At 35.0% G+C, this 17302-nt stretch overlaps 1 protein-coding gene across 9 annotated transcripts; it reads right to left on the reverse strand.

Moving 5' to 3' along the window:
* Positions 1-1829: 1829 nt before the first annotated feature.
* Positions 1830-12843, reverse strand: LOC136347343 (uncharacterized). Of its 9 annotated transcripts, XM_066297250.1 has the most exons (17): positions 12680-12842; positions 10644-10854; positions 9341-9647; positions 8838-8910; positions 7576-7699; positions 6604-7509; positions 5324-5662; positions 5182-5268; positions 4952-5131; positions 4811-4897; positions 4527-4601; positions 3848-3943; positions 3630-3791; positions 3446-3577; positions 3329-3400; positions 3164-3274; positions 1830-2146 (listed from the first exon to the last, which is right to left on the reverse strand). In XM_066297250.1, exons 5-17 carry the CDS (start codon positions 7685-7687, stop codon positions 1983-1985), a joined length of 2523 nt encoding a protein of 840 aa, XP_066153347.1. In that variant the 5' UTR covers positions 7688-7699; positions 8838-8910; positions 9341-9647; positions 10644-10854; positions 12680-12842; the 3' UTR covers positions 1830-1982. The 9 variants fall into 9 exon arrangements, with proteins under 9 accessions (XP_066153347.1, XP_066153345.1, XP_066153342.1 ...); XM_066297248.1 differs by having other exon boundaries at positions 4955-5131; positions 6604-7699; positions 12680-12843; XM_066297245.1 differs by having other exon boundaries at positions 6604-7699; positions 9345-9647; positions 12680-12841.
* Positions 12844-17302: the final 4459 nt, after the last annotated feature.

Consider the following 17302-nt stretch of genomic DNA (forward strand, 5'->3'; position numbering starts at 1 on the left):
TTTTGAGAGTATATTAATGGCGAAAACCGCATATAGATACGCTTACAGTCCGTGGCGCCAGAGAGCGTTTTCAAATTTCGGCTTTTTTCAAAATTTTTTATTCAGTATAATACTGAAGTAAAGCAAAAACAGTCTTAAGGCACCTTTGGATGTCACTCCAGTGGCGTGCTAAGGTTTTTGCCGCAGCCTACCGTTTTGTCAAAAACCGACATAATTTTTTAATTTTAATTGAAAATAACAATCGACTATGATTTCAAAAAAATGTAAATTCTAAATCATTTTCAACTATGGAAGTATATTTATAGCTATTTTCGTTAGATATTTTTTCACTTGTCATATAGACTTGTATATTCGTGTAGCCGTTTTAGTGCTGACTCTTTGTCCCTATATATTAGTATTCGGAAATGTTTTACCCTTTTAATAATTTCCGATTAAGCGTTTCGTACGTATTTTCTAACTAGTGTTTCTACTTTGCTTTCAATTTTAAAACTTTGGGCCAATATCACGTTAACCCACTAGAAATGATTTTTTTTTATATTACAATACGTGATTCATTACCAAAAACTGCGATTTTTACTGGTTTTTTGGGAAATAATCACGAACCGCCTCATTTTTTGCCCGGAAAAAATATATCTCAGATTCAAAACTTAATGTTGTGCAGTATTATTCCTGCTCCTCCCACTGAACCTTCGGCTACCTATAAACTGTAAAGAATATTGCTATAACAACATAGATTATTATACCTAAAGGTCCCTCGTTGGGAAAAAATTGCCATGAAAACTAAAGGTCTCTCCCAATCCATTCATTCATTCAAGTGTTAAGAAAAATTCCTCCAGGGTGTCATAAATTTCCGCTTCCGCTAATAACACTACAGGAAGTACCTACTGAATCGATCCAGTTCGTGCATAAAGTGGAAATTTTATTTTTCCTCCTGTTCTTGTTTTAGCATTTAAATTCTCCACCGCCAGAAATATTAAGATTAGGAGCGCCAATATGCATATACGAACGCTGCTGGCATTTCAACTATGAAACTGAATTCGCCTTATAAAATTGCTCGCTGTTAAAAGGCTAATATAAAACTCCTCGACTGCTACCAAGATGTTATATATATTTCGATTTTCCAATGGCCATTTGGATACAGAGTAGGAAACTTTCGGAGAACAATATCCCGGGAAGTTCTTATATTTTTCGACATATTCCAGTCGTGTTGTACCCGCGAGGATGGTTTGTATGTGCACTTGTAGACTACCCAGGCTTGAAATTATTCCCTTCGTTATCTTTTATTGTTTATTGTTATGAGGATGTTTTGAATACGAAGTTATACCAAACGATACGGTTGCACCGTGGAACAGGAAATAAAGTTGCGTTTGAGGTGAAATGTCTCCATTTTTAGACCCGACACTATGCTTCTATATCTATTTACGATTTTCATTGCAAAAATATTTACTTACGTGTGACACTTTTTCGCTTTTCTGCGTTGTTTAAATTTAAGGGAGGTGGGTTAGCAATTTCAGGAATGTTTTGCTTTTATAAGAGAGGAAAAGCTTTCGCCTGTAGCTGGAGAGGCAAAAATATCCTGCACACAATTTAAAGTAGAATGTTTTCGTAAAGCCAATTGAGTATTACGATGTTGTGTTTGGATAAGCATATGGTTTATGAAAAAAAAGCAATTTTGTTTTCTTGTTTTCGTTAAATGTGGCGATACTGTTGAAGAAAGTAACAACATGGATTTGTATAAATATTTCTCAATTTGTATTTTAACGTATAAATCGAGCGGCCGAATAAATGTGGCAGCCCAAATTCTCAGGAATAGCAATGATACTCACGTGTTTTAGTAAAACTTCTAGAATTAAATTATGAATCGACAACACACTATCTTTTATAGTAACAACAATCGTACAGGCTCAACTACATCTACGTAATTTTAAAATTTAAATAAATAAAATAAGCAAAATGAAGAAACGTAAACCCAGACGCATACTTCAATTATTTTGCATGAGTTTTTCAAATTCTTCATCCACGTTACACAAGGCTTCCTCACCATTCAAAATTTCCTCGAGAATGTTTTCTTGACTAGTGCTGAGATGAAAATGAACGTCCTCTTTTTCTAATCCCTCATTATCCTCTGCCCTTACTGTGCTCGGAACTGAAAACGAAAATCACAAAGCATTTCTAGCGTATCCATTAAAAAACCGCCAGTCACCGTGTAATATTTTGAAATTATTACGATTTCGTAAAATTTACGTGTCCTAAGACTGGCCAAAATTACATCAGAAGCTCTAAACAAAATCATAAAAATGTCCGTGAGAGAGGACAGATCATGCTTGTTAAAATGTCGGCAATTAATACGGTTCTGTGTTTTGTTAAATTTGTTGGGCGCGCACACGCAAAAACGCATTTTTGTGGTTTGGTTTGGGGATGATTAAAATGTGTGTTATGTTCGACTTCATGCACTGCAATCTCAAAGAATTTACAGAAAACCCGAAGAAGATCTGTATCAAAAGAAGAAGAATGCGGTAATTGAGCGCCCAACTATCCGCAACATTACGGTCTAAGGCAATTTCCCTTGCGCACAATGCTCATGGGTGCATGTGAACTCCGAAAATTAGTGATAAATGGTACAATTTCCGTCAGTAAGATGAATTTTTTTCTTATATAAAAAAATTTTTTTATTCCGTTCAGTTATTAAACCTAAAATATTGACAGGTGAAGAAACGTGTTTCATAAATACACAGGAAGTTAATGATGATCCAGAACCGAGCAATTTCCTAGAAGATGCAATTATCTATTATAGACTGACTCTAGTTAGATTACATTAAATGTTAACACTAAAAGGAGCTTATCATCAATTCAATGGGAGAACACCAAGTGCGTTTGGTGGAACGATTTGAAATATGTTTTAGATAAAATCGAGAGGAACGAAAATGGAGTTCTTTGTCGGGTTAGTAACACTACGAGGGGCACGTTTGGCAGCCCGGAAAATAAAGTTTTCAGGGTACGCCAGCAGTAGCTGCAAGTGGCCTTCAATTGACCCAAATCAACCAAGCTCTTCTCAGCTTACTTTTTTTTTCTGAGATCGCCCAATTTTCTTGTTTCAAGCGTTAACTGTTGGTTGCTGTTCCATTTACTCTTTAGTGATAGCATTCATGGATGCACAAATTACCTGAACTGAGTGTTGAATAACCCACAGGTGTTTCTAATATTTCCATTGGACTCTGCATTTTGGTTTCAATGTGTTCCTTATCTAAGGTTTTTTTGGTATTTTCGTTGCCATCTAAAAATCAAAATTCAATAGTATTTTTCATAGGTAGTCTTGGAAAGTACCTACCTTCTAAAGTTCCATTATGCAAAGTAATAGGAACAGCTGGAGAGCTATCCTCTTTGGCAATATTACCTGTAACTGACACGGTTTATTTCACACTATATTACAACCACCTAAAACTACCATAGATCGCAGCATCGTTTTCAATTATCGGATGTTCAGGAGCCTTTAAAAAAATAGGTTCCAGCTTAACTTCTTCACTTCTCAACTCTTTAGGACTTGGGCTTAAAATTCCGTACGATATTTCTTCATTATCTAGGATACAGAACAGTTTAATTGCCCATCGGGAGCAAAAATTTAAACTTACGAAATTTATCTTGAGAAAAATCGGCACCTACGTCTTGCGGGTCTGCTTTGCACGACACTTCTTCTGAGCTTTCTGACGTTGAATCACTGGGTTCCACTACTTTTAAAATAGGGATTTTCGCCTCATGGTAGTTGTCTCCACTATTTCTTTTATTAAGACTTTCTAAAATATATGATGTAGCCTTAAAGCAGGAAAATTTAGAGGTGAAAATTGCTGACCGAAAGTTCGCTTCAAACCCTCCACGGATGCTGTAGCAATATGGGCTGGTTCTGCATTTAATGTTGCAAAGGATGTATCCTCGGAGTTGGAAACATCTAGAAAGTCCAATTGCAAAGAATTTTTATTGGCCAATTAATATAACAATTAGTATGTACGAAAAGGACCAAAAGTTGTTACATTCAAAAATTGATGGAAATATTGAAACGCGTTAAATATTGTTTTATTGTTTAGGGGTGGGTCACCCCTAAACTACTTCTTATTGAGCTTTCAGCCGCTTAAAATTTTTGGCTAATAAAGACGTCAATAAAACAAAAATATTTTCCAAATTTCGTTATTCCAGACTAAGTCTTTCCTGAAATTCAAAGTTTTGTATTCATCTTCTGAAATCGATATTTCAGCAACCCTCAGCATCAGAGAAAAACGTCAAATAAAAAATTGACATGTTTTGAGATCCTCTACGTACACACATGTTCTCTGTCGGTTGCATTGCAAATCATCCTGTATTTAAATGATGTAGATGGGCAAAAACAGAGACTTCAGGTTAGTTCAGGTTAGGGGATGGGATGGATAAGGGATGATAAAAGTACCCATATCGAAGATAATGGTGTCCAATACAAAAACTTTCTTTTGACTATCCCCTTTCCACAAAGTTCCATTTTGCTTTTTGAACCGACTTACCATATGTTTGCTTCTCAACGTCCCCTGTTCCAGAGATTACATTATCTGCAGCTACAGCACTATACAATGCCACATCTAAAAATGTATGATCATACACGATGGACGCTTTGATCATTTCCAAACCCATAATGATATAAGAAAACCATGAGTGAATACGTTTTTGTTTGAAAGGATCATATGACGATTAAAGTTGAAATTAATTCTTAATATCATGAAATCACACCAACAGAAGATCGTGGGCTTGGAACGGGCAATTTAAAATTTCCACTACAAGCTGTTTTTACCTTTAACATCTTCCACTTGATAAGTAGATATTTCAGGTTTTCCCCCCGCTTTGCTATTATCATTTCTATTTTCAGTGATAATATGTTCTGGAATGACTCGGATTATAGTATAAATTTCTGTATAAAGAGAACATTTCCTACCACGATTTTCGTTGAAACTGCTAATTTGATTCGCACCATTCCTCAATTGGACTGGAACTCTTAGAATAGGCTCTTCTTCGACTTTATCATCGCTAAATGAAGTTGGCTCAAATGTCTGATGGAGTAAATGTTGAATACCTTCATTTTGGGATTCAATAGCATTACTTTTATTCAGATTTTCTAAAAGAGGTCCCTTCTATCAAAATTGCTGGACATATGGTAGAACTTACCAAAGCTCTTTTTGAGTAATTCAACCTTTCCAAAAGTAAGAGATGCACTCTGTGGTGTTTCAATAGACGAAGCTTTAGGTTCAACAACTGAAAATGAATCGTTGTTTTAGTCTCCGAATGAATAATGAACTCTTGGACGCACTAGCTATACTCTCATCTTCCTTTTCATTTTCCAAATCAGTAGAAGCATGCTCAAATGTATCCTCATCATCTCCGTCTAACTCTTTACTCAAATCATCTTCGTCAATATCAATATCTTTAAACGAGTACCGGAAACTCTCAGATTTCAAATCAGATAGGCTCTTGCTTTTACTCATATCAGCCTTTTTTCTAATATCAACATTATGCAGTAAACCAGTGAAGTTCATATAGTTGCCTGAAAGAGTTCGTTTTAGCCTAAATGCTCCTAAGTTCGCCTCTGTATAAGGTAGGTTAAAACTGGACCTAAAGTGAGCTTGTTTTTTTGTTAGTAACTCTAGACCTGCAATCATTGTTTATTTTTAGTTTATTATCTTATATCTATGTTAAAGACTGCTTATCGCAATATGTAATGATTTGTGAAATGAGATTTTCTGCTGTAATAAATAGCGATTTCAGAAATTCTGCTTTTTAATATCAGTTTGGTTGTTTTACATATTTTAAAAGTTGAATTGAATTAAATTAGAGAATGTTAAATAAATTAAAGGAAAACATCAAATTTCAACTATTTCGCTCCCATTTCAAACTCTCTCGTGATCTAACTCCCGCTTAGATCAAAATTCACAGTTTTCAATGAGTCGAAATTAAATTTGTGAACATTATACACGGCACAAACTCTAAAAATTTAAGACCGTTGAGAACAATTATTAAAGAGAAGATCTGAGAATTAAAATGCACCAAGAATACTGATGACCTGAATGCCACACTCGAGAACAACTATAGGACACTCTGTATCAAATTATTTCATAAAAAAACCTACTCGTTCTGCTGAAACGTGCAAACGTATCATGGAAATATGCCGAAGTTCGTAAAGGTGTTTTATGAAACTTTCAGAATTTCAGTAATTTCAGAAAATTTTGCGGTTCTTTAGAGCAGCATTTAATTAATCTTTAGAAAAAAGAGGACAGAAATTTTATTAACGAAGTGGACATTAGCAGAAAGTTTGAGAAGGTTCTAATTTCTCAAAATCACAAACTGATTAGAAAGTTGCATCAGCACAGTTCGAAATGAAATCTGAAGAATCATTGATGTCACTCTAATGTATTCTGAAATATGAATTCGCTACAAAAACTTGAAAAAAAATTCGAATAAAAAATTGTAAAGGTTCATGTGTGCTCTATGATATTTTTTGTGAAACTACTTTGCAAGTGATTTACTTGTTTCGCTTGTATCGACCAAGGAATGTATCATGAATTAAAAAATAAATAAACAAAAAACACTTACCTTCATTACTTTCTTTTTGCTTGCGCTCAAACAAGTTCTTCAATTTAGACACCGATACATGTGTCTTTTTGCCCTCTCCAATATTAGTGGTGTGAACGTTACTCTCTCGACTAGTTTCAACTTCTTTAATTTCCACCACATTGGAACCGCCATTGAAACTTAGATTTTTATCATCTTCTTGATCTTCAACTATAGAATCCTCTTTCATGCTTTGTCTTTCAATTGCTTCTTTTTTAGCAGCGGTACAGTTGGCGTTTTTCAAATTAAGAGACTGAGATCTGCTAATTCCTGAATATGAAGCGGGCGTTAACTTCAAGTTATCTTTCTCATCCTTTCTGAAGGAAAAAAACTTCTTCAGTCTCGACACTGAAGGCAAATAGCCGATGTCGTTGACGACTTTATTCTCAAGAGGTGGCGTGGCTGTTTCAGGTCTATCTTCAATTTTATTGAATTGAACAGGAGACACATCATCGACTCTCGAAGACACGGAGAAGTCCACAGAATCTCTGGTGGAATTCAAGGACTCTTCAGATTTGAAACCACCATTGATAAATGACGAAACTGTCTTCTGATCTTTGTTTCTTATCGAAGTAGTTGAAACTACAGCCTCCTCTTTGCGAACTAAATTTGCGTAATTCTTTTTCATACTTCGATATCCCTGCACTCCTTTAAATGGAAGTTTAGAGTTCAGGATCTTAGCTAGCTTCTTAGTTTCTCCTATCAACTCCTTTTTCTTTTGGATGGCGCTTTCATGTCCTTCAGGATCGATACTCCCAATCACAGTTAAAACATTGAACATCTGCTCTTGAAAAGCTACGTGCGTTTCCTTCTCATAAACCTCGTAATAATTGAGATGGGCGTCGATTTTGATCAACTCTTTTTCTATGTCTCCCAAGCTGTGGATTTCTAGGTTGGGTTGCCGAAATTGCTTATAAGAGAGAATATTTCCAATAGATCTGGTACGTTGCCTACCAATGTAATGCTCCTCCGGAACATCTAATGCGCTCGACTGGCGTTCATATGCAAATATTAACTCCCTAACTTTGGATGGAGACATAATATCTTCTGCTGCTATATCTGACATTTTGACACACTACTAAAAAGAATATTTCACATACACTATTCTCGAAATTAAACTGCAATAACCACTATTGGAAATACAAAATGTGTTTACTCATTTAACTGTCTGATTAAACATTTCGATTTTGTACCTGTTATCACAGGCATTATAATGATTATCAGTTTATCTATAAATAATAAAATTTGGAATGGAGAAAAATTATTTAAACGTAAAGGTACAGGCATTTTGATTGTTGTTTCAGTGTTTCCATTTCAGTCAGTTGCAGAATATTTTCGGTTATTTTTGCCTCCATGGATTAGGCAGCTCGACGCATTATAAGTTAGCTTTAAACAGCTATTTGAATTTCGCAACTGAGCTAACAAATCGGAATGATAACAATAATGGTTAATATATGTGATGCAATATGAATAAAATGAATTATCTGCCTTCTTCTAATTTTTATATGTATTATTCATCAAACTCTTTTTCATTTATGTATGAAACGTTTTAGAATATGGTATTTTGTGTAACTCGTGTCATAGTGTCGGACCTTGCTTTGCTCGTGCCAGAAAATCTCACTCGTTATACAAAACCAGGGGTTTTTTGTCTGGTTCCATGCACGGCCATGATTTATTATAAAATACATCGAAAACCTCCAGAGTAAACTGGTGTTGGTAAAATCGCGCAGAGAGCTCGATTTAGTTTTCGTTTTGTGCTCATTTTAAAATTACTTAAAGTAATACAGGATGAGCGAAAAACATTGAACGGTCTATTTTGATTTTGTAGATCGCGCCACCCAGTGGTTTCTATTTGGGTGTCGTGCACTACTCCAGACATATCTTGTGAAGCATTTATTTTACTTGATACTAAAGTCGGAAAACTAAAATGACTCCATGAACACTATTATGTATTGATCAGGCAAAGAGTTAAACATATGGGAAATTGTTTATTTCGCCAGCATTTCTTTCGTTGTCGAATTTGTCCGAGGTAATCATAACACTAATTGGCAGAGAAATAATTTTTATATATAACACATACGCATACATATGTACATCGATTTTCACACGAATCGATTAAATATGCACTCAATCCTTAAAAGAGAGGTAACTAGAAACGATGTTTCAAATGATCGTTTTTAACTACCTCTCTGACGAAATTGCCACATTTTGCTTACCTTCGAGTTATTCAACATTATCGAGTCCACGTGACCACCCGCGACCATCTCAGATCGATTTCCGAATTCATCCCTACCAATAATTGTATTAAAGAAACGTTACTTATTATTTCGTCCAATTAGATATTGCAGCAGAAACACGTTAATTGAAAGTTCATTAAAAAACATATCTGCGCGTAGAAAAGCGAGTGTATTTAAATCTCTCATTAGTTGCAATATCTCTGAAATTATTTAAGGCACAACAAGCTCCAACCCATAACTCAGATGTGCATGCAAAAGGGTTTAGTCGTTTTGATTGTGGTTGTATAGTTTCTCAATTAACCAAAACGATCAAATTTCTTAAAAAGTCACGTAAAAACCTGTAAAAAAAACGTTCTAACAACTCGAATCAGTTCTCGATGTAGCTATTTTGTTAACTCTCTTTGCGGTAGATAAAACTTTTGGTATAAATAACACCTATATCAACCACTGGAAAAAATATTATCTTTTCAACACATGTTTACCTACACAAAAACTTCACGTGACTTTAACGAATCACTCACACGTTCACACTAACGATCAAGTAAAAATGCAGAAAACGAAATTATTCAGCCTGCAAATATTATCAGTTAGTATTAAAACGATAGAATTTTTTAATAATAATAATGTGTACTTTGCACGATATACCGAAATTTATGAGAGTGTTCAAAACGAAGAGTTTCAAATTTTTGGTCTTTTGGGGGTACAAGTTTGTGGGTTAATTCGTCGTAGTTTCACATCCCTCCGTGATCGTTGACTCGGCTTAATTACCGATATAAAAGAAATTGTTACCTGAAAAACACTTTTATCAAAACAAAGAAGTTAGTGCAAAAAGCCAATCAAAACGCCGTTAACACTGCAAGGAAAATAATTTCATTTAATATTTTCTATGGAAAGAACCTTCAAAATCATAAAAACTTTTAAATTTACCAAAAAAATTTCAAAGGGGGGTCCTACGTTTGTACCTTTTCCCATTTTGATCGCAGATATACAAATTTTTTTGGATCAGTTTCCAATGATTCACCTGCGCGAACTTCTTACAATCTCGGCATTTAGGTGCGCGATACCCCCTTTCATTTGCGACCACACTGGTCATTTTGATGCCCATTTCATTCTGCGAGCACATACTTCCGCTAATGTAGTAAAATGAGTGAGATGCTGATTATTAATGTATATACACATATTCGATATATAGATGGTGGAATTTTCAATTTGCAAGTCTAATTTTGCCTAAAATTTAATTTAATCAAAAGGGAGAAGGTACGATGAGAAAGTTTTTAATTAAACCGTTATACTACTGTGATGAAGAAAAAATTAGGCGAATTTTTACATATATTTCGCGAATACTATAAAATCCTGAAATTATTTTTTGCAAGCTGGTAGCACTGTCTGCGACATGTATGCAAAGTTTGGTGTCAATATGTCCATTTGCTGCAGAGCTACACGTGTTTTTGTAAGCATGCACAAGTGAGTTTTTCGAATTTTACTATGCCTGATTATGTTGAGCAAAGAAATTTCGTTAAATTTTTTTTTGCGAAATGAATACCACAGGAACTCTGAGGATGCGACAGAAGGCCGTTAGTAAAACGGTTATGCCGCAAAAGATGTTTACGAACGATACAAAGACTTTAAAGGAGGCCAAGAGGGAGTTCGAGACCAACAGCTCGGACAACCATCTACTCGTAAATGCCATGTCAAGGAAATCAAAGATATGATACTCCAAAATCGTCTATTGACAAATAGAGGCCTTGCTGGTGCTACGGGCATTTCGTTTGAATCAACCTTTACCATTTTAAAAGATGTTTAATGCCACAAACGCGTCGAATCTCGACTCGTTCCAAAACCACTTAGTTTTTTTGTAAAAAATGTGGTCGCATTGAAATCTGTCAAATAATGATTTTTGACTTATGAAACGCATCATTACGGGCGTCGAGACTTGGATCTATCCGGAAAACAGCCGATCAATCCAGCGAATATCGTGCAAAAGGTGTGGAAATAACTAAAAAAACGTATCAAAGTCACTTGAAAATCAAGATCATGTTTTCTTCAGTTATCGCCATGTTCTGCATCATGGAATTTCTTCCGCCGGGCCAAACCGTTAACAACAAATATTATTTGAGCATTGACACCGTTTGCGTGGAGAAATTCGCCTCAAGAGGCCAGACTTGTGGACAGACAGTTGTTGATTTCTGCATCACGTTAATGCACCGTCCCACACCACAGAGAATATTTTTGACAAAACCCGGCCCATATCGTCCCACAACCACCGCATTTGCCCGATTTGGCACCGCTTAACTTCTGGTTGTTCGACAAGCTTAAAAGACCGCTCTGGGTATTCCGTTTCGACTCAATTGCGGAGGTAAAAGCTGAATCGAAGAAAGTACGGAAGACCATCACGGAAAACACCTTTTTGAGTGTTTTGAGGATTGTAAAGAATTATGACGTAGGCGCATTAAGTCGGGCGGAAGAAACTGTGAAGGCGATGGCGTTCATTTTAAAGAATAAATAAAGATTTTTTATTTTATAAATAAATTAACTTTTTTTTATTTTTTAACAGTAGTATAATTTGAAAACGGGCGAATTCCTATAAATGGGGCCTATAGTTGGACACATGAGCCCAGTTCCACAAGCCTGGGGATAAAGGCGAAATAAAAGAGACGTGTGAAGGGCGCCGTTATACTGAAAAAGCTGTTCAAACATGCTTTATTAATGTTGAAACTGCGAGAATTTTAATTAGTTTTATTAATCGGCTCTAAACGCATTCTTTTCCTAGCGCTAAACATGTGCTTCCAAACTTTATATTCCCTTAATTAAAGCATCCCCAAAACTAAAAACTGAACTTGTTATTTAAATTATTTTATAATTACGCGGATTTTATCTCATTTGCCTTAAGGCTGTTTTTCATCAAGGATAATGGACGAAATCGGCGGCATCAGAATTATTTCAATTTCCCCCAATCCAGGGAAACATCAATTAAAAATTAATGGATCTGGCCATAAAAATAAATAGGCCCGAGCATTTTGTAACAATGGATACATAAAATGTAATAATACTTCTCATTTCCTGCATTTTATTTATTTGCGGCTGGGCAGTATGGTAATCCGCAATAAAGATAGATCTGGAGCAATTTACATTTGTAATGAATCCAGATTTTTTGACACGGTAATTTATTAGGCTAGCGGACAATTAATTTTCAAAAACCTGATATAAATAGAGATCGGGGCGTCCCGTCCTACGGGACAATGCATTTCCATTTTGATTTCAGAATAAATGCACATTATATCAAATCTATAGTAATGTATGGCAGTAATAAACTAAATGAATACGTACTAAATCTGTCCAATAAACAACACTTTATCATTAAAAATACATATGATCCCTTTTATTTGTCGTTGATGAAATTAAGCCCTCGGCACTCACGTAAACAATTCAAATGCAGATTTGTCAGCGGTAAAACTGAATTGAAGAAGTTATTAGTATAATAACGTGATACAGGGGGAATAAAGTTTTTAGTATTAAGGCCATTATTTCTTCAAGAGTACCTATCGTAACTGGCCAAACATAAAGAACGACAACATAATTAATGTTCGTTCGGAGTTTTATGAACTATATGATATAAAGTTTTAAAACAGTCATAATTCTGCAATATATACGTGTTAGTGGAATAACCAGTTGTTTATGTGCGTAAAAACTTTAATGGTGGAAGTTGCGATTATGAGGAAACTTTACGTTCATACATATTGAGCGAGGATGACGTATTCTTTAATAGATTTAGTACAAGGTTTTATGAGAAATTCTCAGCTCTTATCATTTTCAATACTAACCAAAAACATTAAATCACTGTTCCGCACTTTCTTCCTCTTCACAGCTCTGTCATCTCCAAACACGTTTGAACACACTGTATTGAATAGTGATTCCCTCTACGCCGGTAAAATAATGTTGCACCCCACCCACTATTGACTGCTATACTTACTTTCCTTCTATTGTAGACTACCTATTTTCAGGTTTACATAAACAGTAAATATTATCTACTCCTGTTATATTTACTTAATCCTATTACTATCGAGAGATCATCCTTAATCCTAACCCTTAAAATATCGAGCCGTTTGTTCAGCTATCAAGATAACACTTAATGGTTATTTGGAGACGATGATTGTATCGTTATCAAGTTTTGTGTATTTCAGGTAACTAAATGCTAGAAATTTGAGGAAAAGTTACTTGCCGATTGCGATATTGGAGAGATATTCTCACATTGCATACTAATTGAATCAATGCAAATAGATTGGAAGTGAGTTAATGTTCTAGAATTAAAGGGAACTTTTGAAGGGGCGTTATGCAGGATGTCCAGAAATAACGTTGAAATATTTCAGGAGGTCATTATAGAGATAAAAATAACAAAAAGAGTTCTTATAAATATACCCCAAAAATTGCTTCTTAACACTCCGCTTGCAACTTGTCGTACGAGTTAGTTTCCTAAGACGTCGGTCTGTGACACAGATAGGTAGTAATAATACAATAAACAGAATTTGACAATTTTTTTTTCTTTGCAATATCAAGTCCATGACGCTGTTTCAGATAGATTGAGAGAAGTGGTAGACGTTTACAAGATACTAAAAGTTCAGAACAAAATACATTAATTTTAGAAATGGTATATTCAATAGTTGATAGACGTGACAACATGAATGCAAAAAAAATTGAAAATTTCGATAAATAAAGAAAAGAAAAACTTTATTTTAATCATTAAAGTTAATAAAAACTCAGTCGACTAATTTAAAACGGTTACGGATTAGTGGAACTATTCACTCATCAGAATTTTCATCTTGGTGGTCACCTCCTCGGTAGCAATTTACACAGATTAGCCCAAGATGGTCTAGACAAAAGAACTGAGAGCGTTTCAGACATCTGAACCTTGTTTTTCTGTTTTTTTTTGTAAAACATGTTTTACAGCGTGCGTAAATCCGTTCTTGGTGTTCAAGATCACTATCTGCTTTATGTATTTAGTCATATTTCAGAAGAGTTTCTCGTGTATTTAACTTTGCCTTGAAAGCCTGGTAGGCGAGATATTATATTAATAAAGCGAATTTTCAAGTTTTCCTTATATCCAACATGTTTTCGCTATTTTGAACCATCTTTTGCTACAAAATAAGGTTTCCTGTGCGGTACCTAATTAACCGCGCTATCTTCGTTCTCAGCAACATATACAATATCTTGCTCGGAATCGGTGTTCGCAAATTGTTCTTCTGCTTCGTTTTCCGATAAATTTTCATCTTGACCTAACGGGAGAATTTCATCTTCCCCGTCGTTCAAAATGTTATCAGCATTTCGTTGGACCCTTTGTTGTTCGATTTCATAAGACATGCTTAAAAATGCACTATAAATCTAGATTAACTCAAACATGTCAAAACATATCGACAATTTGAATCCTTACATAAGACTGATACAAAACCTCTAACATTGGTCTTTGATGGCCGAAACTTCGAATTACCAAAATCTCAATGACAAAAATACGCTCTTTTTCTATGGATACTACCATTGACTGACTTGCCAAGAACCCCTAGGTATGTACGGCGACACGCGCAAGCGCTTTTATTAACGTTGAAATAGTCAATTGGTTCAGTCTGAGAAACCGAACGTTATATGTAGATCAAGGGTTTAAAGGACTTGAACCCCGTAAAGGACTCTGAAGATGGTTTTTCACAATATCTTCGAAACGGTTTTTGTTAAAATTATAAAATTCGATGAATCTTAATGCGTTGAAATGAGAAAATATTTATTTAACAACACCCTGTATATCATTTGAACGAGAACGAAAGGAAAAATTTGTTGTCAAAAAAATATACAGTGTCTCGTTAAAAAATCGACTTTGAGGCACCTGAAATGTGAAAAGTTTGATTTTTTTTTCACACCCTGTACGAGGCTAAATTTATGGAATATTAAAAATATTTATACTCTAGTGGAGCGATCCTCTGTTTTTAAGTGCACAAATTTTCACACTATTCAATTAATAACATGTTAATTTATAGAGAATTTTAAAAAGCATATTTTTCCCTCAATCTCTACTTTAAATTAAATTAATTCAAAAACTGCTAAACATTTTACATATTTTTCAAAAACAAAAATTACTTTTAGTTGCAGGCAGAATGAACATCGACAACAAAATTTAGGATTTTCCATTTAAGAAAACGTATTTTTATCAGATCGCGATTTCCCGGACCATCCTGGAACTTCAAAAATATTAAGAAATAAAAATTGATGAAAAACTAAGTAATTCTTAAAAAAAAATTTTAACCTTGCGGTTTTTGAGATAGAGCGATAGAGCGTCCTACGTAGACACGCTGGATACATTTCTCCGAATTGAACCCCCAATCGGTGGAACTCACAGATTATTCAGCCCCTAGGAAAGGTAAGCTTCTATAGGGTTGCAAGAAAATTACGTTTACCTATGATCTACGATATAATAGAGCTTCGGTGTATTAGTCTTTCACGCTATACAGGATCTCTATGAAATTTGGGTTACCGTTTACAACGCCATCGAGAACGGGCAAAGAATTTACATACACACACACACTTCTGCGCTGACGAAGGATATTTATCCCCTTGTCGACATCAATCACTTTGCTCGCCAACTAATAATGATTGATCGTTCTTTTTTTAATGAATTTATGTCTTGGTTAAACGGTTTACTCGTTTTTCTGGGCCACGATAAAGTCTGGCGATGAATTTAGAGTTTGCGTCACGCTCTCCTTTATCTCTTGCGAGTTGACGGCTTTACTAAGGACTCAGTCCTTGCTACAAGGAGAAATCCGCTTTTTAAGTTCCAAATTGGTATTGTCAGCTCTTTGTATACGACTGATCCAGATTTAAATCTCAGGATGCAATTTAATCCCCAATAAAAACGACACGGTACGAAATTCTTAAAATCATTGCCTGTTTAACGTGGAACAACTGGAAGGCTCTTTCAGGTCAATAACTGAGCTTTTCAAGTATCCGTCAATGCGTATTGAGCTGAAATAAAAGTTTTTTTTACACAGGCAGTGAACCACGCTTTCGTGGGGCACGAAAGTGTCAAATTACAGGCGCGTTTACAAAGCTACTGAACCACGATCGTGAACCGTGCTTTCGTGGGGCACGAAAGTGTCAAATTACTTTTAATCAAAGGAGTTTTTCTGTGTTTGTTCGTAATATGTTTTGATCACGTCCGTTCCTATAAAAAGGATAAAGTAACGGTGACTGTTAGACTTTTCATAAAAATTTATATTTATTATTATTACCGACAATAACATGTTCCCTGATATTGTCGGGATACATTCAGGATAAAATAAAAATATCGCTTTGCGGTGTTTGGAAGTTAAATGGTTTTTGGTACATGCTTAAGGAAAATCAATGCTTTCTCGACCGAGTCTGAGTGTTATCTAATATTGTCGAAGTGTAATAATAACAATAAGTATCTACTAAAAAGTAGAATTTTTCCAATCGTAAAGCTGATTTTATATCAGCATTAAATTGAGCGTATTTGCCTTAATTTGACCGACCCTGTATCTTTTATAGTTCAGAAGATTGGCTTACATTCGCAAGAACTTGCAGCACCCTGTACAGAATATTGGATGAGGCGTTCCCAAAGAATTGCAATCCGACAAAATTATGAAAATCGTTAGACTTCCGCTTCCTGAAAAATCCAGAAGTGTTAAATATTTGTTCTCACAAATTATTATAGTCGTAAGAAAAATAATATATAGTATGACGTGAATGTACGGAATAAGTTCATTATATTTAAAATGGCCGGCATTTGATAAAAACCCTAAAACACATCTAATTTAATTTTTAAGGCGTCTCATTCTTGTAAAGATTTAGAGACATGACGTCGTCACAGTACAGGTCGAGATGTAATCGAAAACTTTTTAAATATAAATAAGGGTCAAGTAACACCTCTTTCGAAAGGTCTTTTCATCGCTTTTTCAGCAATATAATTATTTTTTCCTCGACCTTTAAATGAATCAATTTATTTAGTAAAATTGTTTAATTCTATGACATTATAATAAATGCTTAAACTGACGGTTTTCAGCAATTATGTCATACGAAATCCTGGCAATAAATTCTTTTTTAACATTTCCTAGAATCTCTGGGGTTATTTGAGCACTCCCCGTTCTAATGCGCGCCTTCAACTCTTCTGAATTAGGTGGTCAAAAAAAGTCCAACGTAATCAAATCCGGTGAGCATGGTGGCCATTCGATCGAGCCTATTCTCCTAATCCATCTACTTGAAAAGACGTTATTCAAATAGGTTCTTAAAGTAAGGACTGGGTGTAGGGGCGTCTCATCCTGCTGGAGCCACAAATCATTTCTATTTGGAAGTTACCGATTCAATTGTGACAGCAAATAACTCCAAAGAAATTGAAATTAGCGATCATCAGATAAATCTTGTTCGAAAAAGTATGGTTCTATGATATA

The sequence above is a fragment of the Euwallacea fornicatus genome, chromosome 28 (assembly GCF_040115645.1).
Source record: "Euwallacea fornicatus isolate EFF26 chromosome 28, ASM4011564v1, whole genome shotgun sequence".
NCBI lineage: Eukaryota > Metazoa > Arthropoda > Insecta > Coleoptera > Curculionidae > Euwallacea > Euwallacea fornicatus.

Coding starts and splice junctions, on each gene's coding strand:
- LOC136347343 (XM_066297247.1), bottom strand. CDS start 7,687: ATGTCAGATATAGCAGCAGAAGATATTATGTCTCCATCCAAAGTTAGG. Junction 5,269..5,323: donor GGAAGATGAGAGTATAGCTA/GTGCGTCCAAGA, acceptor ATTCATTTTCAG/TTGTTGAACCTAAAGCTTCG. Junction 3,792..3,847: donor GGGTTTGAAGCGAACTTTCG/GTCAGCAATTTT, acceptor CATATATTTTAG/AAAGTCTTAATAAAAGAAAT.